Below are 25,379 nucleotides of genomic sequence, written 5' to 3' on the forward strand. Positions count from 1 at the left end.
GCCTGTCTCAGATGAGTAAAAATGCTACAAGAGTTGTTCTTGCTACCTGCCCACAGCACACGTCATGCACCACATTACTGAAAAAGCATTCTCCACCTTTCTTTTTCCTTTTTGCAGGGCCACTTCCACATTCCAGTTTGTTTTTAGGAACTGCAGATAGCTCTTTTGGTAATTTTGGGGGAACTGGACTACAGCTCACCTTGCTGAACTCTGTTCCTCCTTTGCCTTCCTCTCTGGTGGGCTTCCTAAGTGCAGTGTCCTTTGTCCAGTGCTCATCACCAGGAAGAAGGAAAAGCAAACTGCTCCAGGGGCCACTTTTACTTCCGTGCTCAGTCCTGCAAGTTTACTCTTACTACTAACAGAAGAAAACCTGAAGAAGAAGAAAAAAAATCTCAGTAGTTTATTAATGTGAATTGGATGTAATATCTTCATTTAAAAATATCCTTAGTGTTAAAAGTCCAGTTTTAAGTAGCAGATTAGTCATTGGAGTTCTGATAATGAATGGAACTTGAAATTACTTGTTTTCATTTCGTTTTGTTTTGTCTTAATGTAAGCAGGCACTGTGGTTCATGCCTATAATCCCAGAACACGTGGGCTGCAGTAGGAGTTCACAGTGACTTTGAGGCCCCACTTCAAAAGTACCAAACCTACACACACATACACATGCCCGCACACACGCATGCACGCACATGCGCACAAAACAAATGTCAGGATTATTTTTATAACTAAGTAGAGAAATGTCAATTGTCACCATTATTTATTCCTGGAAGATGATGACAAATTCACATGTGAAGGCTTTACACTGGCATTTACAAGAAAGGAGGTAAGATGTGCTAGTTTAGTGGGTGCCGACCTGCCTTACAGATCAGGCCACTGGTGATGGCCTTTAGAATGCTTTAGTGGCTATACATCACTGGGGTGACTTGGTGAAGTGAAGATGGTTTTCTTGAATGTACTTGACTTTCCTGTAGTGACAAAGGCAGGAGAAAGCAAGTAATTTTTAGGAACTAATCTTTTTCCAGATCTTATTCCTTTTCTGTAATTTCAAGTAATGTTAAGAGGGGGAGAATTTTTTTTTTTTTTTAAACAGATGATCTCATTTGCTGAATGATTTAAGAGTAAAATTAGCCACTGCGTGGCTCTGTGTACAGCAACAGCAGGTTTACTGCACTCGTCTGTGGATGAAGTACTTACCTGTGCAAGGGTGGGCACAGGGCAGGTAAAATTAGACAATGCTTGATAAGTTAAATTAGTACTCAAGTTTATATTTGTTTTAAGTGGGACAAAGTTAACAATCCATCTCAATTTAGTGTTTTAATAAAAAAAAGGAACTAAATTTATTTCAACTGGGGCTCACACATGTCTAAGAATATGGGCAATGTTTTTATGCCCGTGTATTTTCACATTTAATAAAAATATTTATGGTCATATCTGCTACTTTCTTGCTCTGATTCATGTTTAACCTTTGAGTGAAAGTCCATCTTAGAAGTCTGTCTGTTTGCAGCTTTATTTCACACAAAATCAGTGGCTGGGCTGACATGTGAGTTACGGTGCAGGCAGAGCACGATAGGTCGGTGTGCTTAAAGTCTTTTACGTCACCAGGAACTTTTTAGTCCCCCGTTTCAATGTTAAAGTCTAACAAGTGGCTTCATGCAAACTCTTACTGTTCACTTCTGTTGTCTCATGGTTACAGGAAGGGCGTCATTGTGTATCTCAGGTAAGCAGGGAAGGCGGCTTTCTATTTCAGTTATAGATAATTCTGTGTTGAAAGAAAAAAATATTTAAACTTTATAGAAAGATTAGAGATCTTCCAAATCCTTAGTGGAAGTCTCCATGCCTTGACCCGCAGAGGCCAGCCTTGTGGCTTTCTATTTCAGTTATAGATAATTCTGTGTTGAAAGAAAAAAATATTTAAACTTTATAGAAAGATTAGAGATCTTCCAAATCCTTAGTGGAAGTCTCCATGCCTTGACCCGCAGAGGCCAGCCTTGTTGGGGAGGTGTGGACAGGGGCTGCCTGAGGGCAGGAAGCAGAGGGGCGCCCTTGTCTTCTCTCTGCGGCCCTGGCTTCCCTCAGCAGACACAAGGTCCTGGTTGTAACTACTCAGCCTTGCTTCTGGGCCCCACAGTCCTTTAAGAGTGTACAGTCATCTTAAGGCCTGCCCTTGAGACCGCAGGAGCTCTACACCCCACATCTTTTCTTTTTTTTACCCCCTTTTGAGCAGCTCCTTCCTTGGGAGATGGTTGCATGACAAACGGACCCCTGACACGCACACTTACTGCTTTTGTCCACACTGCTGTGGCCCTAAGAAAACAAAAAAAACCAAAGGAGTTTGGTGACTTTTCTTTTGGAAATCCCTGTCCCTATTGGACAATTTCTACTTTCTCAGTTTTCTTCAGTTTCTTATTTTTCTGTAATCATTCTTTTAGAAAGCCTGCTTCTGCTCTCTAGAGGGTCTGAATGAGGCTCAGGTCTCTGCCCCAGGTTGGTCTTAACGACTGAAGATTTCAACTTTGCCCATAACCAGCTGTGACAGGCCTGATTCAGTCTCCATTACCTCACTGCCTTTTAGCTTTCCTAGTAGCTTACGCTTTAACCACCCAGCTGGCAGTCATTTAAATCCATCGCAGACATAGTGGTCGAGATAATAGCTGGGGCTTCACCAGAAGGTTTTTTGTCAGAAGCACTGGTTCATCAGTACCCAGGAGTCCACCTTTCTGATGTGTCAGGTGTTGGCTTTGAGACATGGTCTCTGTGTAGCCTTGGCTGTCCTTGGCCAGGCTAGCCTTGAACTCAGAGTGATCCACCTGCCTCTGCCTCCTGCTTTCTTATAGAACCCAGGACCACCAGCCCAGGCATGGCACCTCCACAGTGAGCTCAGCCCTCCCCCATCAATCACTAATTTTAAAAAGGCTTTACTGGGCTTGCTTAAAGCCCAATTTATGTAGGCATTTCCTTAATTGAGGTTCCCTCCCCTCAAATGACTTTAGCTTTTGCCAAGTTGACATAAAACTAGCCAGTACAATTGGCCATTTTGACACAGACACATCACTGTAAAGCCACAACCTTTCCTTCCTTGTTCATCCCTAGGGTTACTCATTAATATAAGCATCACAGTATGAAGCATTTTACAGACTTAAGAAGTCCCACATCTTACACATTCTAAACACTTTAAAAATTCAGTCTTTAAAAAATCCTAAGTCTTAAAAATCACAAGCCTTTCAACTGTAGGCTTCTATAAAGTGAAAACACAAAATTAGCTATTTCAAGAGGGAAGAACCAGGGCACAGTCACAATCACAGTAAAACCAAACTCCAACTGTATAAACAACTCGATGCCGAATATCCGAGATTCACTCACCATCTTGTGGATCGCTTCCCTGGTTCTGCTCTCTGCAGTGCACACAGCTTGTCTCCCAGGCCCAGGCTGGATCCACTGCACAGCTGCTGCTGCTGCTGCTGCTGCTGGTTGTCCCATGGCACTGGCATTTCCAAAATGCTGGGCTCTCTTCAAGGTGCCAGGCCTTAACTTTTCTGCACGACCCCTTCAATCCCGAGACCTCAACTGCTACTGAGGCTATACATTAACCAGTGGCCTATGCTGGCCTCAGTGCCAAGCCTCAGCTGCCCATCATAGCCACTTGATGCCTTCAGACACAGCAACCCCTGGGAGACAGTTTGGCTGCTTAGCACGCTTACAACCTCTAGAAGACAGCTTGTGTGTTGCAAGCAAACACTTCACAGAAGAGCACCTTTGATGCTGCCCTCTTCTTAGTCATAGCTGATTCTTCAGCCCCAGCAATCCAGCGTCCATTGTCCCAGCAAACCAAAGGTTAACTTTAGTGTACTCTTGTTAACTACTAGCTCCAGCCAGCCGGAACCACAGACTCTTCACACAGATATCCCAGTAGTCTTTGCCTCCCTCTAAGACCTCACCAGCCAGGCCTCCACCATTTGCACTGTTCTCAATGTGCAACGCACTCTCAACACTCAATGGCTTTTCAGGCTCAGAGTTCCAGAGTCCCCCCCCCCCCCCCATGATCTTCCCTAAGACAGTATGGTCAGGTCTGTCACAGCCTTACCCCACTCCTGGTGCCAATTCCTGCCCTAGTTCTCGCTGTGGTGAAACACCATGACCAAAGCAAGCTGGGGAGGCCAGGGCTTATTAAACTTACACGTCCACACTGCAGTCCACCACTGAAAGGAAGGCAGGACAGGAACTCAAACATGGCAGAACCTCAAGGCAGGAGGAGCTGATGCAGAGGCCAGGAAGGAGGCTGCTTACTGTCTTACTCCTTGTGGCTTAGTCTGCTTTCTTAACAGAAACCAGGGCCAGGGATGGCGGCACCGCCTACAATTGGCTCAACCCTCCCCCAACAATCACTAATTAAGAAAATTGCCTGTTGTAGGCTTGCCTATAGCCCCATCTTATGGTGCCCTCCACTCAGGGGACTTCAGATTTTGTCAAGTTGACATAAAACTATGCAGCACAGGCCATTTTATTAAAGAATGCCCTTGCAAAGAAATACATACTTTAAAAAAATCTGAATTTAATGGTATATTACTCTTCCAGAAATGAGACATGTACATTCAGTCTTTCAGGTCACAAGATGATAGTAGGGAGCTATCAAATCTCTCTCCCTGTCTTTTCAAGACAGGGTTTCTCTATGTAGCCCTGGCTGTCCTGGAACTCACTCTGTAGACCAGGCTGGCCTCAAACTCAGACATCTGCCTGCCTCTGCCTCCTGAGTGTTGGGATTAAAGGCACGTGCTACCACTACCCAGCTTTAAATCTGATACTTTAAGGCAGAAATGAATTACACTACAACTTGAATGTCTTAAGTAATAAAAACTGAGTGAAGAGGGAAAGGAAGGTATTAATTGGGATGAGTGGCACTGCCAGAGAGGTGTATTGTTTAGGTTTGGATCCTAAATACCCTCTAACGTCAGCACTCTGAAGGCTTAGTTCCCAGCCTGCTATGCAGCCGCTGTGGAGTAATGGGTGGAACCTATTAAGAGATCAAAACAAGTGGAAGAAAGTTAGGTTTGTTGGTGTGCCCTTGTGGGTATAGACCCTGAGCCCCATTCTGTCATCTCCTGCTTCTCAGCAGCCGTGAGGTGCACATGCCTTCTCCTGTGTGCTCCTAGGATGGACTGTGCGCTCATGAGCTACAAGGAACACGGGAAGGTGAGGGAAAACAAACCTTTCTTCCATAAGCTGTTTAGTTTGTCGTAGCAGCAGAAGGCTGACAGGTGTATTTTTCAAATCTCTTCAGGCTGTGCTGTCAGATGGAGCAGGATTATAATCGAATTCTGAAGAGCTAAAGGGAATCGAGACACAGATAGCTTCTGTCCCGAGAGGAGACGGCCTCTAGATGTGGAGGTTCCAAGATGGCTCATCTGACAGCACCCGGAAGGGGTGACTGGAACACCAGTCAGACACTAGCTCTCTTAAGTGTTTCTCAAGAGGAATCTGGAGGTCTTTTTAAACAGTCAGGAATTCCCATGGTTACCTCAGACCTATCGGAGGTGTCCAGCCTTTTCATGGCGCTCAGCCTCATCCACAGCTGTGCACTGCACACATGCAGCACACATGCAGCACGGGGCCACACTGCACATCCAGATCACTCTCGGTGGCTGAGAGCTGAATGACGTCAAGTTCTGCTCTAGTCCCAAGGGACTGTGCTAGCCTTTTTCTCTATTTAAACACAGCAAGGAAAATCTTATACTTAGTTTATATAAAAGTATACAGCTTACATCCTTTCCTGTGTTTCTATAAAAGTATCCAGTCCTTTTAAAAAACATCTAAATGTATGGCTAATGCATTTCAAACATTCAGAACAACGTAAATACAGCACAAGATTAAAGCCTATGATTTGAAATAAATGATTACAGTACAATATGACTTCCATTTTAAAATGGTAAAGTATAAAATGGGATTTTTTTTAATAATTCAGAGTCAGGGGGCTGGAAAGATGGCTCAAAGGCTAAGAGCACTGGCTGTTCTTCCAGAGGTCCTGAGTTCGATTCCCAGCAACCACATAGTGGCTCACAATCATCTATAGTATGGTCTGATGCCCTCTTCTGGCCTGCAGGTGTGCTTGCAGGCAGAACACTGTATATATAATAATAAATAAATCTTTTTTAAAAAATTCAGAATCAGTCGTGTGTCCTTTTGTTAAAAAACACAAATTTCTGTAATTCTAAGTGCATTTTTGAGTAAGGAGATATTCATGCACTTAAAGCTGGAATGCTAAAACCAATGAGGACCTTCAAGGACATCTGAGCACATCAAACTAACTGGCTAAAAACAAGAAAATATCATAGTTAGCGATCAGAAAAAGGAACAGTCAATCACATAACTTAAGTTTATTTTAAAACTTTACATTTTATTTTACATTGTATTTTAAATTAATTTAAAATTTTATATTGTATTTTAAATAACGTTTATAAAAAGTTAAGCATAGCAATAATTTGAATGAAATGGCCTACTAGTCTCAGCAGTTCCACAAACTCCCAGCAGGTGGCAGATTTTCATCGTATCGTATCTTCTAGAAACCAGTGCTAGAGTTCATCATGAACTGAAACTGCAGGAAATGGAAAGTCATTTAGTGTTTGAAATCTCAAAATACAAAATACCACCAAGTAATGGGATAGACACAAAGCTCAAGTTTTGACAGAGACTCATTTGGTGTGGAGATAGCTCCTTGTCCGTTTTGACAGAGACTCATTTGGTGTGGAGACAGCTCCTTGTCCGTTTGGTACTCATTCTAATGCATCAGTATGTGTTTTTTTAACCACCTATAAAATGTGAATGTACATTAAGTCTATTGGGATAAATGTATGTGTATATATAAGAAATTAGAATTTTGTTAAATAAACATTAAGATACTATAAACAAATATGATACAGGATTAAAACTTTATGATTGATTGAAGATAAACGACACTAAACAGGGGCCTTTAAGGATATGGACAGAGTATGCAACATGCACCATATGTCTGCATTGCCATAATGGGAGAATGAAGGGAGGAAGATATATGTGGTCCTCTTCTAATACAGGAGGACAGAGCACTCAGCCTTCCACTAAGTACCATACAAATGTGAGTTCAAGTCTACTGACTCTACAGACCAAAGTGGTTTCCTATTGTCCACATTATTACACTGTAACATACTGTAATTGGCTTAAGAAGACTCAGAATAAAAAGTGGCATTTTATAGGCAGAAGTTAAAATACAACGAAACAGTCTGTTCTCCAATTTGAGATGCCATATTATCTTTAACTTCCATTTCCAGATGATAAATAGAGAATAGTAATGGGATGAGGAAAATAGACACAAGATGCTATTAGGACAGAGCTATCAATGATTATTGATCTAGAAATAAAGACTTTATGCTGGTATATAAACACCAGTCAGGAATAAAGAGCCAAGGTGCTGAGCTGGCTTTTCTGATGGGGGATTTGGGAGGGCTGTCAATAGGGGCGGAAGTCGGCCAGTGAAGTGATGCTCTGTGCTAGACTCAGGCCTATCTATTAAACTTTACTTCTTTCACGAGGGACTGGTATTTATTCCAAGATAAAAAGTAGAACTCTAACCAGGCAGTAGCGCATGCCTTTAATCCCAGGACTTGGGAGGCAGAGGTAGGCAGATCTCTTTGAGTTCTAGACCGGCATGATCTACAAAGAGAGTTCTAGGACAGCCAGGGCTAAAACTTAAAACAAAAATAAAAAACAAAAAAACCAAAAAACCTGGAACTTTGGATTTTTATATTTTAAAGTAATACTTTATTTTTTGAGAAATCCAAAGAATCATTAGATCATACTTTAAAAACATGAACTCCACAAAATTAAAAAAATTTAAAAGGAATGAACAATTTTTTTGATAGATGACACTTATGAAAGTTAAATCAAGATCAGATAAACAATTTAAATAGACCTATAAACCCTAAGGAAATAGAAGCCAGCATTAAAACCATCCCAACCCCGCCCCCGCCAAATGTCCAGGGTCAGATGGTTTTAGCACAAAATTCTATCAGACTTTCAAAGAAGAGTAAATGCCAATACTACTATATTATTCCACAACATAGCAACAGAAAGGCCATTGCCAAATGCATTTTATGAGGTCTCAGTTGCCCTATTATGCAAAACACGCAAAGATTCAACAAAAAAGGAGAATTACAGATCAACCTCCCTCATGAACCCCAGAGACACAAAATACTCAACAATCCAAGAATTCATCAAAAAGACCATCTACCATGATGGCGTAGGATTAATCCCAGAGACTCAGAGACGGTTCAACATAGGAAAATCTATCAATGTAATCCACCATATAAACAAACTGAAAGAAAAAAAAAAAACCCACATGATTATTTAGTTAGATGCCAAAAAAGCCTTTGACAAATTCCAAAAGCCCTTCATGATAGAGTCTTGGAGAGATTGGTATATAAGGGACATATATAAACACAATAAAGGCAATATGCAGCCAGCCTATAGCCAACATCAAATAAAATAGAAACTCAAAGCAATTCTACTAAAACCAGGGACAAAACAAGGCTGTCCATGCTCTCCATATCTGTTCAATATTGTGTTGGAAGTCCTAGCTAAAGCAATAAGACAACTAACAGAGATCAACGGGATACAGACTGAGAAGTAAAGTGTCAGAATATCATTGATTGCAAATGATATGACAGTATACATAGCTGGCCCTCAAAATTCTACTAGGGAACAGCTATAGTTGATAAACACCTTCAGCAAAGTGGCTGGATACAAGATTAACTAACTAACTAACTAACTAACTAACTAACTAAAATCAATAGCCCTCCTTTACAAAAAAGACAAATGGAAGGGGAAAGAAATCAGGGAAAAAATACCCTTCACAATAGACACAAAAAACCAAAGTATCTTGGTATAATTCTAACCAAGCAAGTGAAAGATATGTATGAAAAAAATTTCAAGTGTCCGAAGAAAGAAACTGAAAAATATCAGAAGATGTAAAGATCTCCCATGCTCATGGATTGGTAGGATTAACATGGTACAGATGGCCATCCTACCAAATGCAATCTACAGATGCAATCCAATCCCCATCAAAATTCCAACACAATTCTTTATAGATCTTGGAAGAACAATACCCAATTTCATATGGAAAAACAAATGAACAAACAAAAACCCAGGATAGCTAAAACAATTCTGAACAATGAAAGAATTTCTGTAGGTATCCCCATCCCTGATTTCAAGCTGTATTACAGAGCAACAGTAATATAAACCACATAGTATTGGCATTTAAAAAAGACAGGTTGATCAATGGAATAGAATAGAAGATCCAGATGTAAATCCACACACCTATGGACATCTGATTTTTGATAAGGCAGTCAAACCCATACCAAAAAAAAAAAAAAAAAAAAAAAAAAAAAAAGAAAGCATCTTCAACCAACGGTGCTGTGATGTCTGCATGTAGAAGAATGCAAATAGATTGATATTTGATCACCCTGTACAGAAATCAAGTCCAACTGGATCAAAGACTGGAACATAAAACCAGATACACTAAATTTGATAGATGAGAAAGTGGGAAACAGCCTTGAATAAGTTGGCACAGGAGACAACATCCTAGACAGAACACCAATGAAACTGAGAAGCTTCTGTAAGGAAAAAGATATTGTCAACTGGACAAAATGGCAGCCTACAGAAAGGGAAAGGATTTTTTACCAACTTCATATCAGAGGACTAATTTCCAAAATATATAAAGAACTCAAGAAACTAGACATCAACACACCAAACAATCCAATTTAAAATGGAGTACAAATCTAAACAGAGACTTCTCAACAGAGGACTCTCAAATGGCTGAGAAACATCTTAAAAAATTATAAACATCCTCAGCTATCAGGGAAATGGAAATCAAAACTACTTTGAGATTCCATCTTACACCTGTCAGAATGGCTAAAATCAGTGACACAAGTGACAGCTCATGCTGGTGAGGATGTGGAGCAAAGGGAACACTCCTCCACTGCTGGTGCGAAGGTGAACTTGTACAACCATTTTGGAAATTAATACAGTGGTTCCTCAGAGAATTGGGAATGGATCTACCTCAATATCCAGCTGTATCACATTTGGGCATATACCTGACGGTCACTCCATCTTACCCCAGGGCACTTGCTCACTATGTTCATAGCAGCTTTATTCATAATAGTCAGAAACTGGAAATAAACTAGATGTCCCTCAACCAAAAAAAATGGATAAAGAAATATGGTACATTTATACAATGGAGTATTATTCAGCTGTTAATAAACTGACATCATGAAATTTACAGGCAAATGGATAGAACTAGAAAAAAAAAAATCTTGAGTAAAGTAACCCAGACCCAGAAAGACACAAATGTTATGTATTCACTCATAAGCAGATTTTAGCCATATAGTACAGGATAAACATACTAGAAAAAAAATCATTCTGAGTGAAGTAACCCAGACCCAGAAAGACACACATGGTATGTTCTCACTTATAAGTGGGCAGTACCTGTACGGTACAGGATAACCATGCTACAATCCACAGACCCAACGCAGCTAAGTTAACAGGGAGGGCCCGAGGAGGGGAGGGGAACCAAGAATCTCCTGGAAAGGGAAATAGGGTAGATTTTGTGGGGGCCTGGATGGGAACAGGAAGGAGCAGGTGCAGAGGGAGAAATGTCTGGAGGTGGGGAGCATTTCTGAGGCAAGTTCTAAGCCCAGCGCAATGGAAACTCCCTGGAGTCTCCTAGTAAGAGGGGATATGTCAGCTCAGTCAGCCATCTGTAACTAGTGTTGGGACACCCAGCCACAACCTCCACAACCTGTCCAGCCTGCACTGTGTGCTGGGTCAGTGGTGGCTCAGAGCTTGTGGAGTGGTCTACCCAATGACTGGTCTAACTTGAGGCCCACACCACAAGAGGGAGCCTGTACCCAAACTGCCTGGATGATTCTGAATCATGATATTCTGTTCTACTTGTAGATCAGTGCCTGGCCCAGTTGTCACCAGAGAGGCTCCCTCCAGCAGATGGCGGGAGCAGATATAGAGCTTGAGGAACCCAGGGGACAGAGGAGGGAGGATTGTAGTGTGCAGAGGGGTTGAGGACACCACCATGGCCCACCGAATCAACTAAGCAGAGCTCCTAGGGGCTCAGAGAGACTGAGGCAGCTGTCACAGAGCCGGCACTGTCTGAGCTAGGTTCTCTTCATATATATTGTAAGTTGTTAGCTTGGTCTTCCTGTGAGTCTCCTAACAGTGGGAGTGGGAGGGGGGTGTCTTTGACTCTTTTGCCTGCTCCCACTGGGTTGCCTCACCCGGTCTTGATATGAGGGTCTATGCCTAGTCTTATTGCATGTCCAGTTGATATCCCTGGGAGGACTTCTCTTTTCTGAAAGAAAACAGGAGGAAGGGGTTTGGGGAGAGCGGAAGGGGTTTCTGGAAGGAGTGGAGGGAGTGGAGGCTGTGGCTGTGATGAATTGCATGAGAGAATAATAAAAGGAGAGGGTTATATGCAATGATGGAAAACATTGGATATCCTGGAAAGACAAACACATTTGTTGAATGATTATTTTGGGTGAAGAAATGTCAAGACAATGGCAAAATTTTAAATATAAGTGTAAGAAAATATATAGTCCATGACACTCAACTCATGGCTAAAGATGCTCGGAATGGGACAAGGGAAGCCGGGTTGTAAGGTGACAGTTCTCAAGGTAGGAGGTAATGCTTTGTTGTGAGCGACGTAAAGCTATTTTTGTTAGTTTTGAGGGCTTGTTTGGGCTTTCACATCTTGGAAATTCAGTATAATCTTAGAAATAAGATTTCCTCTATTTTTATTCTCTGTGCTTTAGTAAACATGTTTCCTAAAATCGTGTTATACTATTCATTTACATAAAGATGTGAATTAAAGCTAAACTCTATCTTAAACATGCTTAAATGTTGCAGAGAAAGCCACTAGTATATGCAATTAATATACCTTTTAATAAAAAATTTGTGAGCCTAGCCTATGTTAAATAAAATTCTTTAAACATCTTTAAATTTTATTTACATTTTATTAGATTTATCCATTTCATTTTTATGTGTATTTCCTTGCATATAGATGTATGTACCATGAGCATGTTTTGTGTCCATGGAGATCAGTTGAAAGCATCTGTACTGGAATTTTCTGGGAATTGGATCTGAGTCCTCTGCAAGAGCAGCCCATGTCTCACTTGCTGAGCCATCTCTCTGGCATCTTCATCATGTCATATACTTTCTTAATGGGACACTAGCGGTCCTTTCATGACTTAGCCTGATCTTATCAACATAACACATGGCTCAAATGCTACTGTGGGGAGTCACTTACTTGCACGCTTCTTATTTTCAAGATGATCCAGTAAATTTCGTATTTCTGTATCATATTTGACCCATTCAGGGACAATCCTTGCAGCAGCTTGTAGTTTGGGCTCCTTTGTTTTGGGATTATTGCACTAAAATTCAACAAAATCTGTTAGGGGTAAAAAAAACCACCCCAAACAAAATAACAAAGCCCACATTCCAGGTAACATAAAGGAAATACTTGAGAGCCTTAGTGTGTCACTCGGATAGATGTAATGTGATGTCATTATGGGACACATAGCTTCCCTGTTTGTTGGATGGCTAGACATTAGCAGGACTGCAGGACCAGCCACTCCTTTATGGTCAAAAGCATGTGGAACAAAGGACTAGAACCACACAAGAACTGAGCATACCAGGAAACTTCTACGGTATCACTACATTACTGTATCCCTACTTATCACCTGCACAGAACAAAGGTCTACATTTGTCTACAGACCACAAACACAATACAAAACATGGTTCCTGAGGCAACCGGCCACTCTTGCTCAGTGAAGACTGCACCTCTGCTGTACTCTGCAATGACCTAGATTGTCTACACCACATGGAGGTCTTGGTGGATTCTTTCACTGGGGACCAGGGACACAAGGTGAGCATGGACTTAGATCACATCCTTAAAATAGTGCCATTCACTATAGGTGACGACAGGGTAGGAACTTGTTAGCCATGGCAGGAAGCCCAAAGCAGCAGTTCTGAGAACGTCCCTTGCTGGAAGCCAGGGATGCCAGAGAGACTCCGGTGCCTTGTTATCTCTCCCCCTTGTTGGGAGCTCTAAGGGAGGATGTGATGGAAACAGAGAGGAGGCAGCTGGACACCTTGTGCTTAGGCCAACCTGGCAAACCAGAGCAAGGCCCTGCTACATGACTCATCCAAGTTTCTGCCATATGTCCTTTAGAAAATGTCCTAACTAGCAGCTCAATGGTACCCTATTGTCCAAGACCCTTCCTCAAAACTGGGGCTTTACTCCCTCTATGAAGATCCTGTGTGGTTTGAGTGAGAATAGCCCCAGTACACTTACATGCTTGAATGCTTGGGGTTCCTAGTGGTGCAATCATTTGGAAAGAGTAACTGTGGCCTTGCTAGAGGAGCTACGTCACTGGGATGGGCTTTGAGGTTTCAAAAGCCCACATTGTTCCCAGTTGGCTCCCTCTGCCTGTGTTTGTGTATCAAGAAGTGAGCTCTCAGCTCTTGCTCCAATGCCACGCCTGCCTGCTGCCTGCCACCCTGCCTGCCTGCCTGCCTCTTGCCTGCTGCCTGCCACCCTGCCTGCCTGCCTGTCTGCCATGATGGTCATGTGAGGCCCCAGTAAACTCCTTTTTTCTGTAAGTTGCCTTGGCCATGGTCTCTTATCAGAGAAATAGAAAGGTAAGGCAGAGGTTGGCACTGGGGCAGGCTATGGCTGGGACAGGCCTGCCCTATCAGGTTTTTGGAGAAGTGTGGAACACTTCAGGACTTTGAACAATGTAAGAAGGACCGAGTACCCCCGCCCTGCCATGGGATCCTGGAGATAGTAGCACTGAGGGTGATGTGGCTTGCGGAGGCCTTGCTCAAAGCTTTCAGATGGAAACAGTAATACCAAATACCAGCATCTGGGCTAGAGGCCATTCTCGCCATATTTTGGCAAAGAATGTAGGTGCATTCTGCTTTGTCTTACCCACTGAACCATCTCTCTAGCCCATGTTCCTTAATTGAAAGTGCTTCCGAGAAGAGCGGAAGCATTCACGCCATCCCTCCTTTCTCTGAGGGGGGCCACTGCTGGGAGAGCCCTGTCCCGCTAAGACCGGACGCTCCTCTTACATGTGGATGTGGACACATCACCAACTCCCACCAAGGGGGAGGACCTCAGGGTCCAAGCTGTGTTCTCACAGTCCTGCTGACCTTCTGCTGCAGCAGACTGTCTAATAGAGAGTGGTGCAAACATTTTCTTCTCCCTTCACTTTGACAGTTTTGATGGATTTGGGATCCTGGCTTGGCAGCTGTGGTCTTTCAGAGTTTGAAATGTTCTTGGCCTTCATGGTTTTTAAAGTTTCTATGTAAACCAGTGTTCGGCCCTTGTAGCTTTCAATACTTTCTTTGTTCTGTATATTTAGGGTTGTACTACAGTCTACTGTGGAACAGTTCTCCTTCGGTCTTTCCTATCTGCTGTTCTAAGTGCCTCCTGACCTCCTAATGATTAAAATGCTTTCTCTGCCATTAGCATGAGTTTTTCTCCTCCTATGCCCCTGACTCACACCTGTGCTCTTTGCACAGGGCCCCAGGTTTCATATAATCCATTTGTACTTTCTTTTGAATTTATCTTTGCCGTGGGGTATCTTTATATTTTTCCCCGACAAATCAGTAAACCTGAGAGCAGCCTTGGAGACCCTGAACACAGATTCTTACTAATTCATAAAAGACTAAGCAGAAGACATGAGGTCATGATATGTGTGTGCCAATTTATTTGTAAAACAGCATTTAAATTGGGATATTCATATATGCTTATATGCAAATGAGAATACAGACACTCACCAGATCTATTATTTTGGCTCGTTGCTTGGATTCATCATCACACCAGGTCTCACACCACAGCCAGTCTTGAGGAAGAGACTTAATGGCGACTTGGTAAATCATATTGTTGGGAAGATCCTACAGGAAAATTAACACGCTAGAGACTTAATGATGTTCTCATTTAGACTTTGCATATATCTTAAAAATTCAACCAACCTCAGATATCTCCACATATGAAACTTGCCACACTACTGTTAACTACCTAATAATTTTGTGTCATATTATATATGAACTCATGACCTAAAACTACGTCCAGAACCAGGCTGAGTAGGGAGGTGTGAAGACTACCACTCTGTAGTGCCTGTAGGTGAGTAGGGAGGTGTGAAGACCACCACTCTGTAGTGCCTGCAGGTGAGTAGGGAGGTGTGAAGACCACCACTCTGTAGTCCGTGCAGGTGAGTAGGTAGGTGGGAAGACCACCACTCTGTAGTGCCTGCAGGTGAGTAGGGAGGTGTGAAGACCACCACTCTGTAGTCCCTGCAGGTGAGTAGGGAGGTGTGAAGACCACCACTCTGTAGTACCTGCAGGTGAGTAGGGAGGTGTGAAGACCACCACTCTGTAGTCCGTGCAGGTGAGTAGGTAGGTGTGAAGACCACCACTCTGTAGTGCCTGTAGGTGAGTAGGGAGGTGTGAAGACCACCACTCTGTAGTGCCTGCAGGTGAGTAGGGAGGTGTGAAGACCACCACTCTGTAGTGCCTGCAGGTGAGTAGGGAGGTGTGAAGACCACCACTCTGTAGTCCCTGCAGGTGAGTAGGGAGGTGTGAAGACCACCACTCTGTAGTCCGTGCAGGTGAGTAGGTAGGTGTGAAGACCACCACTCTGTAGTGCCTGCAGGTGAGTAGGGAGGTGTGAAGACCACCACTCTGTAGTGCCTGCAGGTGAGTAGGGAGGTGTGAAGACCACCACTCTGTAGTGCCTGCAGGTGAGTAGGGAGGTGTGAAGACCACCACTCTGTAGTGCCTGCAGGTGAGTAGGGAGGTGTGAAGACCACCACTCTGTAGTCCCTGCAGGTACAGCCTCATCTTCTCTCCTTTCTTGAACATCATAGCCAGGATTACGTGCTGACGCGAACGTACCTTTGTTATTTACTTATTTTTATTTTTTAAATTTAAAAACACATTTCCTTTTATTTCTGTGTATGACTGCTTTGTCTGTGTGTGCTTGGTGCCTGTTGAATCCAGAAAAAGTACCAGATGTCCTGGAACTGCAGTTACAGACAGTTGTATGCCACTGTTACAGGTGCTCTGAGGCAAACCCAGGTCCTCTGAAACGCTTCCCCAGCGCTGCCATTGTTACATATGTTGAACATTACCACATTCTCCAGATAATGAAGCATTTTTCTATCTTTTAGTTGGAAAAGATGTTGCAAGAACAATTTCACCTTTTTACATGCTCAAGGCTTCCTAAGCAAGGATTGCTGGCACATGGCTTCAAGCATATTTGAAAAAAAAAATTGGGCCTATTAGTTAAAGACAGAGACTTTTAGAGAGGTTTAGTATATTGTCACTATACAGATTTGTATGCAAGTCACAAGCCCTTCCTTCTCCCTAGAAATGAAGATTTCTAAGCATACTAGTCTCGGAGGAGAGGAATGTATTATGCATTATAGATGCCCCATGTAGCCCTATGATTCATAACTTCAGGGTTCCCCTCTCACCAGTCCTACTAAGTATCTTATAGAAAGTCCTAGAGAAGTGTAACAAAGCAAGAGAAGGGAATGCAAATATGCAGGCTGAAAAGAAGGGATAAAGCCACTGTCATCTGCAGGTAAGAGGGTCGTTCATACAGGACGTGCTACAAGTCAATGAGCACCTGGGCTAACATGAAACATGAAATTACATTATTTGGAGTAAACTGAGTGCAACCAGAGATTATCACATTAAACAAATTAAGCCAGGACCAGAGAGACAAGTATCATATGCTTTCTCTCATACGGAGTGCCCACATTTTGTACAGATACATAAAAACATGTATATAAAAAACAAAACGAAAGATAATGAGTAGAGAAACTATACTATTTGGATACACAGTGGAGTCATAAAGAAAAAGTGAAATCCTCTCATTTGCAGCAAAAGTGAGGTGGGGAATATCACGTCAAGTGAAATAAGCCGTAAGTAGAGAGACAGTTGTCTCTGAGTGCCTTTCTCATATGTAGAAGCTAAAGGAATGCAAACCTCAAAGTACAATGGTGACCACTGGGAGGGACCAAGGGGTGGAGAAATGTGAGGTGAACGGAAGAGCAGCTGGATTCAGTCACCCAGGGCAGGATGTATCCATGTTAAATATCACATTGAATCCCATTAATATATAAAATTAATGTGTTAGTAAAACATACTAGTTAAAACAACAAAACCAAAAACCACATACATACACAGACACACACACTTTTTGAGACAGGGTTTCTCTCTGTGTAGCCTAGCCTTGTCTGTCCCGGAACTCACTTTGTAGACCAGGCTGGCCTCGAACTCACAAACCAAAAACATTAAATTATAGACTCTGGCTTCATTTTTGTTGGTCTTCCTCTTTCTCTGATCTTTCTCATGTCCTAGTCATCAGGCCATCTGGCAGACACTGACAAGGGATGTGCACTCACCGCCCACAGGCAGCAGCTGGTACTTGGAAGTGCAGCAGAGTACCCAGCTATGCCTGGTGCAGATTCCTCACCCACCAAAACAGGTTTATGTTTTTATGCTTTTATTTTTGGCTACTAGGTTTTACAGTAAGATGCTATGTAGCAACAGATAACAAATACAAAATTGTTTCTGGGTTTTGTCTGTTGAAAATAAAACTATGAATATTCATGTATAATAATACTATAGGTAACATATACATGCAGTGGATATGCATTTAACTTCAAAATACAAAACAAAATTTATTTTATGTTCCTCAAACACAAAATACCCACTGTCACCACCGGAAATGCCAGTATGAGCAGTTTTTTGGCCTCCACATGAAACACATTCAAATCCTGCTTTCCAAGGACCAAATGGGCACCTACTTTCCACCAAGCGCCAGACTTTCCCAGCCGTCCTGACCCCTCTGTCATATTTTTCTATTTTATTTCTTCTCTAAAAATTAATCACACACACACACACACACATACACACACACACACACACACACACACACACACACTGTAACTAGAATGAAAGCACTGTGACCTCAAGAATAGTTTTGCTTTGTTTTCCGTGGTTCCTGGTATTAGGAGAGTGTCTGCCACCAGCTAAATGAGTAGGAATGGTTTTAGTAAACAGAAATAGTGAAGATTTTGGGCTGTACTGTCTTTCACATCTGCTTAAATCACTGGAAATATTTTGGGGCAATAATGAGTAACTTAATGCAATGTGAGGGAAAGGTGTTTGTCGTGTGTCTTTAGGGACACTGGGAGAGTTTTGTTGAAGATCAGCACTAAAAAGAGATAACGGGAGAGTGAGGCATTCTTTCTTGTGAGAGAACCACGTGTCATGATAGAAATTAAGTAAAAGAAGGTGACTAGGGGCGGAGAGATGGCTTAGCGGTTAAGAGCACTGTCTGCTCTTCCAGAGGTCCTGAGTTCAGTTCCCAGCAACCACATGGTGGCTCACAACCATCTATAATGAGATCTGGTGCCCTCTTCTGGCCTGCAGGTGTACATGCAGGCAGAACACTGTTTATGTAATAAATAAATAAATCTCTTTAAAAAAGGACTAACCGAGATAGGTATAGGGAAGGAAAAACAGGTCTGAGAATGGAAAAGTGAAAAGGCTGTTAGAATAAAAAGTATTCTGAGCTTGAAATAAAAAATATCTCTACCTATTATGCATAGGTAGAGATATTTGCATAAAGGGAAGAAGTATGAAAAAGAAGTGGCAAAGAAACAATTTTGTTTGCATGAAGAATACTGAAGCAGTTTATACATACAGTTGTATGTATTCATTAAAATTTGTCATAAGATGTGACTTGCCTGATCCAGGTTTGAAAGGCTGTTTGGATCTTGGCTCAGGGCTTGGTACTGGCCCCGGAGCCTGTCCCCTGCTGCAATCCTCCTGAACTTCTTGAGATCCACCACATATAAGGCACTGAAAAAGCAATATTTCTTACTGTCTGTGCTGCTCATGTGGCTTTCCAGCAGTGGTTGCTTACAGCAATAGTATTGTCTACAGCGGCTGTGTTGCTTAGTTTGCTGTTAACTTGACACAGCTGGGGTCACTTGGTAAGAGGGAGCCAATTGAGGACACGCCTCCATCAGAGTGGCCCGTGAGCACACCTGTGTGGCCACCGTCTTCAGTAATGGCTGCTGTAGGAAGGTCCGGACCCCTGTGGGTGGCACTATAACTGGGCAGCTGGTTTTAGGGTCCCTCCGCAGTCTCAGCTTCCGCTCCAGTCTCCAGGTCCCTACCTGGGCTTCCTGCCCAGACTTCCCGTCATGATGGACTGTACACAGCAACCGGAAGCAACCTTTCCCGCCTTAAGTCTGTGGCACACAGGTACAGGGTATGTGCCAGCTAAGTGGACAGGGGTGCTTCTAGTAACTGGAAATTGTAATGGTCAGCACTTGGGACTGCACGGACTTTTAAATTATTGGAAATCTTTTTGGGCAGTAGCAAATAATTTAATGGAACATGAGGGAATGGAACAGCAGCTTTTGGTCATGGTGTTTATTATAGCAACAAAAAGCAAACCAGGATAGACACCTTAGAATCTAGCAAACATTTCTTTCATAAACCCAATGTTCTGCTTTGCAGACTTTGAGGTTTGCTAAAGCTATGGTTTTGCTATAACTTTATATTCTATATAACTTTATTCCAAGTTTTCATGAAACTTGTAGCCCCAGAATCAAGCAGCTGTGAGAGGACAGTGCCTGCGCTGGGCTTCCACCTTGCAGCAGTCAGGTGCATGCTCCTGAGCCGCATAATGTGGTTCCACCTGTGGGTCAGCTAAGTGCTAGGCAGGAAAGCCTGTGCAAGCCGCCTAAATGCTGATGGCCTGGGCTTCCATTTCTATAAAACAGAGAGGGCAGGGTATTGAGACTGTGAGAAAACTCTGAGTTCACGTACAACAAGGACTTTCCCAGAGGGCACATGATCAAAGTTACACATGTGAATCAACACAGCAATCAGTCTTGAAACAGTAAGAACATGTGCTGTTTTACCTGATGTGATATTTCCTTTTTACAAGATGTGATGCCCAGTACCCTGTCTTCCAGAAGCGATACCCGTCCATTTCAGTGCGGCTGTCACAAAATGGGGTGTATCCGTAAGGAGCACCGCCCAGATCAAAGTCGCGAAGCTCCTTCAGGTCATGCCTCACAATCTAGGTAAGAGCACAAGAGCACAGCGTCTGACAGTGAGGGTGCTGAGCAGCACGAACTCTTTCCTCTGGAGCTTCAGCTATTACCTCAGGGCACATGCACAGGGCTGTGCTTTCCTCACACCACTGACGTACAGCACAGATTCACCTCAGGGCACATGCACAGGGCTGTGCTTTCCCCATACCACTGACGTACAGCATGGATTTACTAAATGTGATTTTCCCCTTTTGTTCTTACAGATTAAAAGAAACAAACTTTACATTAATTGTCGTCTTACTGGTAAGATTTCCTAGCCTTATCATTTATAGCAAACTAGTTTGTACAACACACATTTTAGAAAGGAGTTAACTATCATAAAAGCACACAGTTCTTAGTTAAATTAATATTGGAAAATATTAATTTGAACCATAAAATTTTGATTGAAAAGTAGCTTAAATGACATTTTAACATGTTTTAACTCTCGAGGTTTTAAAAAAAGACTAATGTGTATAAGTGTTTGACTACATGTTATGTCTGTGTATCGGGTGTGCAATGCCATAGAGTCCAGAAGAGGGCACTGGATGCCCAGGAAGTGGAGCTGTAAATTGTGATACACTCCTCTGGGAGCAAATACACTTGGTATTTTGCAACTTCTAACACTGAGCCCTCTCTCCAGCCCTGTGCCTTACTTTTCAATTGCCTTAAGCTTGCTGAAAAAATACTGCTGTAAATGTTGAGGGGAGGTAAGACAATTCTGTTTTAAAATCTTCCTGTTTTTGAAGTTAGTTTTATTTTCTCCCTCCTGCCCTCTGTGTGTGTGTGTGTGTGTGTGTGTGTGTGTGTGTGTGTCTGTGCATGTGTGTATAGGCTTGTGCACGGCAGGGGCCTTTACCTGCTGAGCCATCTCTCTACCCCAACAAAGACTTCTATTAAGTCAACATATTTGGCAGTGTTGAAGTTTTTATTATAATAGTTGAAATTAGCTTGGAATATAAAATAATAGCATAGGAGGATAAGTTAAGTCCTTCTTTTTCTCCCCCCTCCTTGCTGTTCTAATCTCTGTCTTCTTCTCTTCCCTCCTGTGTTTTAATAGATGTTATCATATGTGCTTCAGTTAAAACTCATTATCCTCCTGTCTCTGTTTCCTTTTTTTTCTTTTTGGCAAAGAATAAAGTTTAAAATTTAATGAAAAATATTAAATACAGAAAATTTGCTTTTCTTTTCACAAATACATAGTTACTACATAAAATTTATTAAGTTCATTAAAAAAAAAAAGTAACACAAACTGTCCTTTGTGAACTGCACTTAAATCTTAATAGCCTGGCACCAAGGGCTGGAGTCTAGCTTAATGCTGCTTGCTTAAAAACCTGGCATTTTCCAATACAGATATGTAAATTTAAAGTGGCTTATTCTATGAATAATATTTTTACTGTTTCCTAAATTTAACCACATAATTGAACATTTTTGATTTTGTTGGATTTTAAATTTTTTAAATTAATTGATTTGTTTATTCACTTTACACCCTGAGCACACCCCTGCCCCTGCCTCTATCTTCCAAGTGCTGGACTCACAAACAAATGTTGCCACACTCAGTGGGCCCAAGCAAATTCTAACACAGAACTTCAAAATATTATTTTTGTCCTTCATATGTGAAATATACCTCACACATTTCATTTATATACATCTACACTTAAGTATTAGTGCTAATAGAAATTCTGTATGCTTTTCAAATATTTTTTCATGATTAATGATTACAGAGGTACTGAGATAAGGTAGAAGAAAATCCACAAATTATATATATATGGATTTTGAAGTTGAGGTAGCCTTTATTTTTTTTTTCAGCTAAATGTAGAACCTTTTAAGTGACAGACATATGGATATGTGATGATTGTTTCAATGTCAAACAAGGAGAGAAAGGCCACGTACAACTGCTCACCTTTCCAGTCAGGTAAAGAGAAAACCACACCATATCCACACAAACTGACATTACTATACTTATGATGCATGCTATAGGCGTGTCTTATGTTTACTTGCCAAATTAAGAAAAAAATGGCTGCTTCACATAAACACTGCCATGTCCTAAACAAACAGCACTTCCTGCCCACGTTCAGGTCTGACAGTTACTCTGTGGATATGATATAACCATGTCTTGTGTATTTACAAACATACAGTGACATACGTGAGCAACATAAATCCTTATGTTCATGTTCAGTTAGAGGCAAAACCAGACTTTATTATAACATAATTACTCTTGTTACCTGGTCAGCGTCAACAAAGATGATTTTGTCAACCGCCAGTGGGAACAGGACGTCAAGGAAAAGGATTTTGTAGCCCCAAAGGATTCGCTGCTTTTCAGTCTGTTGATGAAGCCAGTGAGGCCACTTGTATTGGACAAGTTCATATTGGAATCCATACTCCTTTGCCATGTGAGGAATTACCTCCTAAACACACAACAAAATCAAACAACATATCTCAGAGGAAGTTTATACATTATTGCAAGCTAATTGGCAAAGGCTGAGACACTACTTCAATAAATGTGTTCCAGAAAGAATTTCTGGAGGGTGCACAGGAGTAGGGACAGGGTGGCAACACAGCTTCCTCTTCTCATGTAGGCCTTGTGATTGGTGCTCATGGCCTTGTGACTGGTGCTCATGGCCTTGTGACTGGGTGCTCATGGCCTTGTGACTGGTGCTCACGGCCTTGTGACTGGGTGCTCATGGCCTTGTGACTGGGTGCTCATGGCCTTGTGACTGGGTGCTCATGGCCTTGTGACTGGGTGCTCATGGCCTTGTGACTGGGTGCTCATGGCCTTGTGACTGGGTGCTCATGGCCTTGTGACTGGGTGCTCACGGCCTTGTGACTGGGTGCTCATGGCCTTGTGACTGGGTGCTCATGGCCTTGTGACTGACTGGTGCTAATGGCCTTGTGACTGGGTGCTCATGGCCTTGTGACTGGGTGCTCATGGCCTTGTGGCTGGGTGCTCATGGCCTTGTGACTGGGTGCTCATGGCCTTGTGACTGGTGCTCATGGCCTTGTGACTGGTGCTCATGGCCTTGTGACTGGGTGCTCATGGCCTTGTGACTGGTGCTCATGGCCTTGTGACTGGTGCTCATGGCCTTGTGACTGGTGCTCATGGCCTTGTGACTGGGTGCTCATGGCCTTGTGACTGGTGCTCGTTACATGCTCAGTCATTTACCTGGTCTTTAAATGCTGAAATTTTAAAGTATTTTAAATATAAAGAATTGTTTTCCTCATTTTGTAAGAATCCATTTTATCTATGTATTAAATACAGAGCTGCTGGAAGTCATTCTTTTCTTTTCTTTTTTTTTTCATTATTTTCATATAAAACAAGAGGAAGAATTAGAAAAATTCAATTATTCAATAATACATATTAAAAATATTCACACAATACTCTGCTGTATCCTGTGGATGCTGTCGTCAACAGCAACCCCTCCCCCCTGACCCAAGCTGTGCTCCTAGGAGCTTACAGGTTAGAAGTGATGGGCAGAAAAAGAAATGAGGTTGCTAACTACAGAAGACAGTTACGGAAAAAGATATGAAGGTGAGGGAAGTGGAGTGGTAGGCCAGTGAACCCAACCAGAGCGTTCAGAGTGCAATGTGGAAAGATCACAACTAAGATGAGAGAAGCTTAGCACCCCTGTGAGGGAAGACAGGTGTCTGTGCTGGTTTTCAGGAGAGGACATTTGCCTGCACAGTGCTGCTATGAGTCTTAGGAGGTGTGTCTCTGTGGAGGGAGCATGTCACTGGAGGAGGCCTGTGTCTATGTCTCTGTGGAGGATGTCACTGGAGGAGGCCTGTGTCTCTGTGGAGGAAGGATGTCACTGGAGGGGGTCAGCTTCCTGATCCAGTCATCACACCAGCTGCTTGCCGCCATGCTTCCCAATGCCAACTCTTACTCCTGTAGACTGCAGGCAAAGGAACCGCCCTCTGCTCTGTGCCCTCCACTGGCTGTGTGTGTACCTTTCTGTGGTCGTGCTGTGGGCAAAGCCACTTTTATGAGTATGTAGGCCCCTGAGTCAGTCGCTAAGCTTACATAAAGGTGGCCTCTGGTGGCTGCAGGCACAGGTGTGTCTCAGTTACTTTTTTACTGCTGTAACAGAATACCATGGCCAAAGGGACTTGAAGAAAATTTTTGTTTAATTGATTACCTGGGAATTTCACATCATGCTCCCTGATCCCACTCAGCGTCCACATCTGCCCCAACCCCACGGCCTCCCCAGTACAAGAGAAGAAAAAGAACAAGTCCTTTCTGTGTTACCCATATACTCACTGCAGCCCCTGACAGAGGATGATGAGTCTGTCTCTGGCAGCATCAATGCTAGAAGCTATCAACTGAGGGGAGCCTTGAGGTGGCCTGACAGCAGAGGGGCAACTCTCCTGTGCCCGTGTTACTCCCCCCACACTATGGGCTGGCGAGGGGAGAGAGGGGGCGAGGCTTTGGTTTTCTTTTGTTTTTGATTTTCAAGACAGTGTTTTTCTGTGTAGCCCTGGCTGCCCTAGAACTATAGACCAGCCTGGCCTCCTGAGTTCTGGGATTAAAGGTGTGTGCCACCACATCCAGCTGTTGAAAAACTTTAGTAGAGTTTATGGCTCTGGAAGGTTAGCGCTCATGAAGGCAGAAGGAGGGCACGGCAGCAGGAACAGTCAAAAGATCACATCTCCAAGCACAGAGAGAAGGGGGGAAGCCCACTGGGGACGATGGGGGGTTATGGGAGAAGAGAAGCGTGACCCCGTGCCACACCTCCTCATCCTTCCCAGAGCTTTGCACCCACTGGGGACCAAGTGTTCAAACATATGATCCTATGAGGAGGCAGCGTTCTCAGTCAAACCACCACCAAGTATCTTGGTTTTCTTTCCAGAGAAATTATGGAGAATTACTGGATAATACTGAAAAGGTATTTAGCAATATGCTGGGGAATACTAAGGAACAAGAGCACGGCTAGCCAGGTTCCTTTCTCCTTTACTATTACTTTTGGTAACACTAATAAAACAAATGTCTCTGCGGAGCGGCTGCTCCGGTCCCATGGGATCTCTGAGAAGCCGCGCAGCAGGAGAGGGTGACAGTGACAGTGAAGGTCACCTGCAGCCTGCTGAGGACAAATGCCCCAGGGCCAGCAGTGCTCACATCGCACAGTGACCACACATCGTGAGACAGAAGAGCTCACTGCGGTGAGG

General features: G+C 42.9%; 1 protein-coding gene across 1 annotated transcript in view; it reads right to left on the reverse strand.

Moving 5' to 3' along the window:
* Nucleotides 1-6,360: 6,360 nt before the first annotated feature.
* Nucleotides 6,361-25,379, reverse strand: part of Uggt2 (UDP-glucose glycoprotein glucosyltransferase 2) — a 135,292-nt gene continuing 116,273 nt past the window's right edge. Inside the window, exons 34-39 of the mRNA XM_051160970.1 lie at nt 22,442-22,624; nt 20,046-20,206; nt 18,858-18,972; nt 14,875-14,991; nt 12,338-12,461; nt 6,361-6,586 (exon numbers count right to left, since the gene is read on the reverse strand). Coding sequence (XP_051016927.1) covers nt 6,564-6,586; nt 12,338-12,461; nt 14,875-14,991; nt 18,858-18,972; nt 20,046-20,206; nt 22,442-22,624 — 723 coding nt within the window. The 3' untranslated portion in view covers nt 6,361-6,563. The remainder of the gene's footprint in view (nt 6,587-12,337; nt 12,462-14,874; nt 14,992-18,857; nt 18,973-20,045; nt 20,207-22,441; nt 22,625-25,379) is intronic.

The sequence above is a fragment of the Acomys russatus genome, chromosome 18 (genome assembly GCF_903995435.1).
Source record: "Acomys russatus chromosome 18, mAcoRus1.1, whole genome shotgun sequence".
NCBI lineage: Eukaryota > Metazoa > Chordata > Mammalia > Rodentia > Muridae > Acomys > Acomys russatus.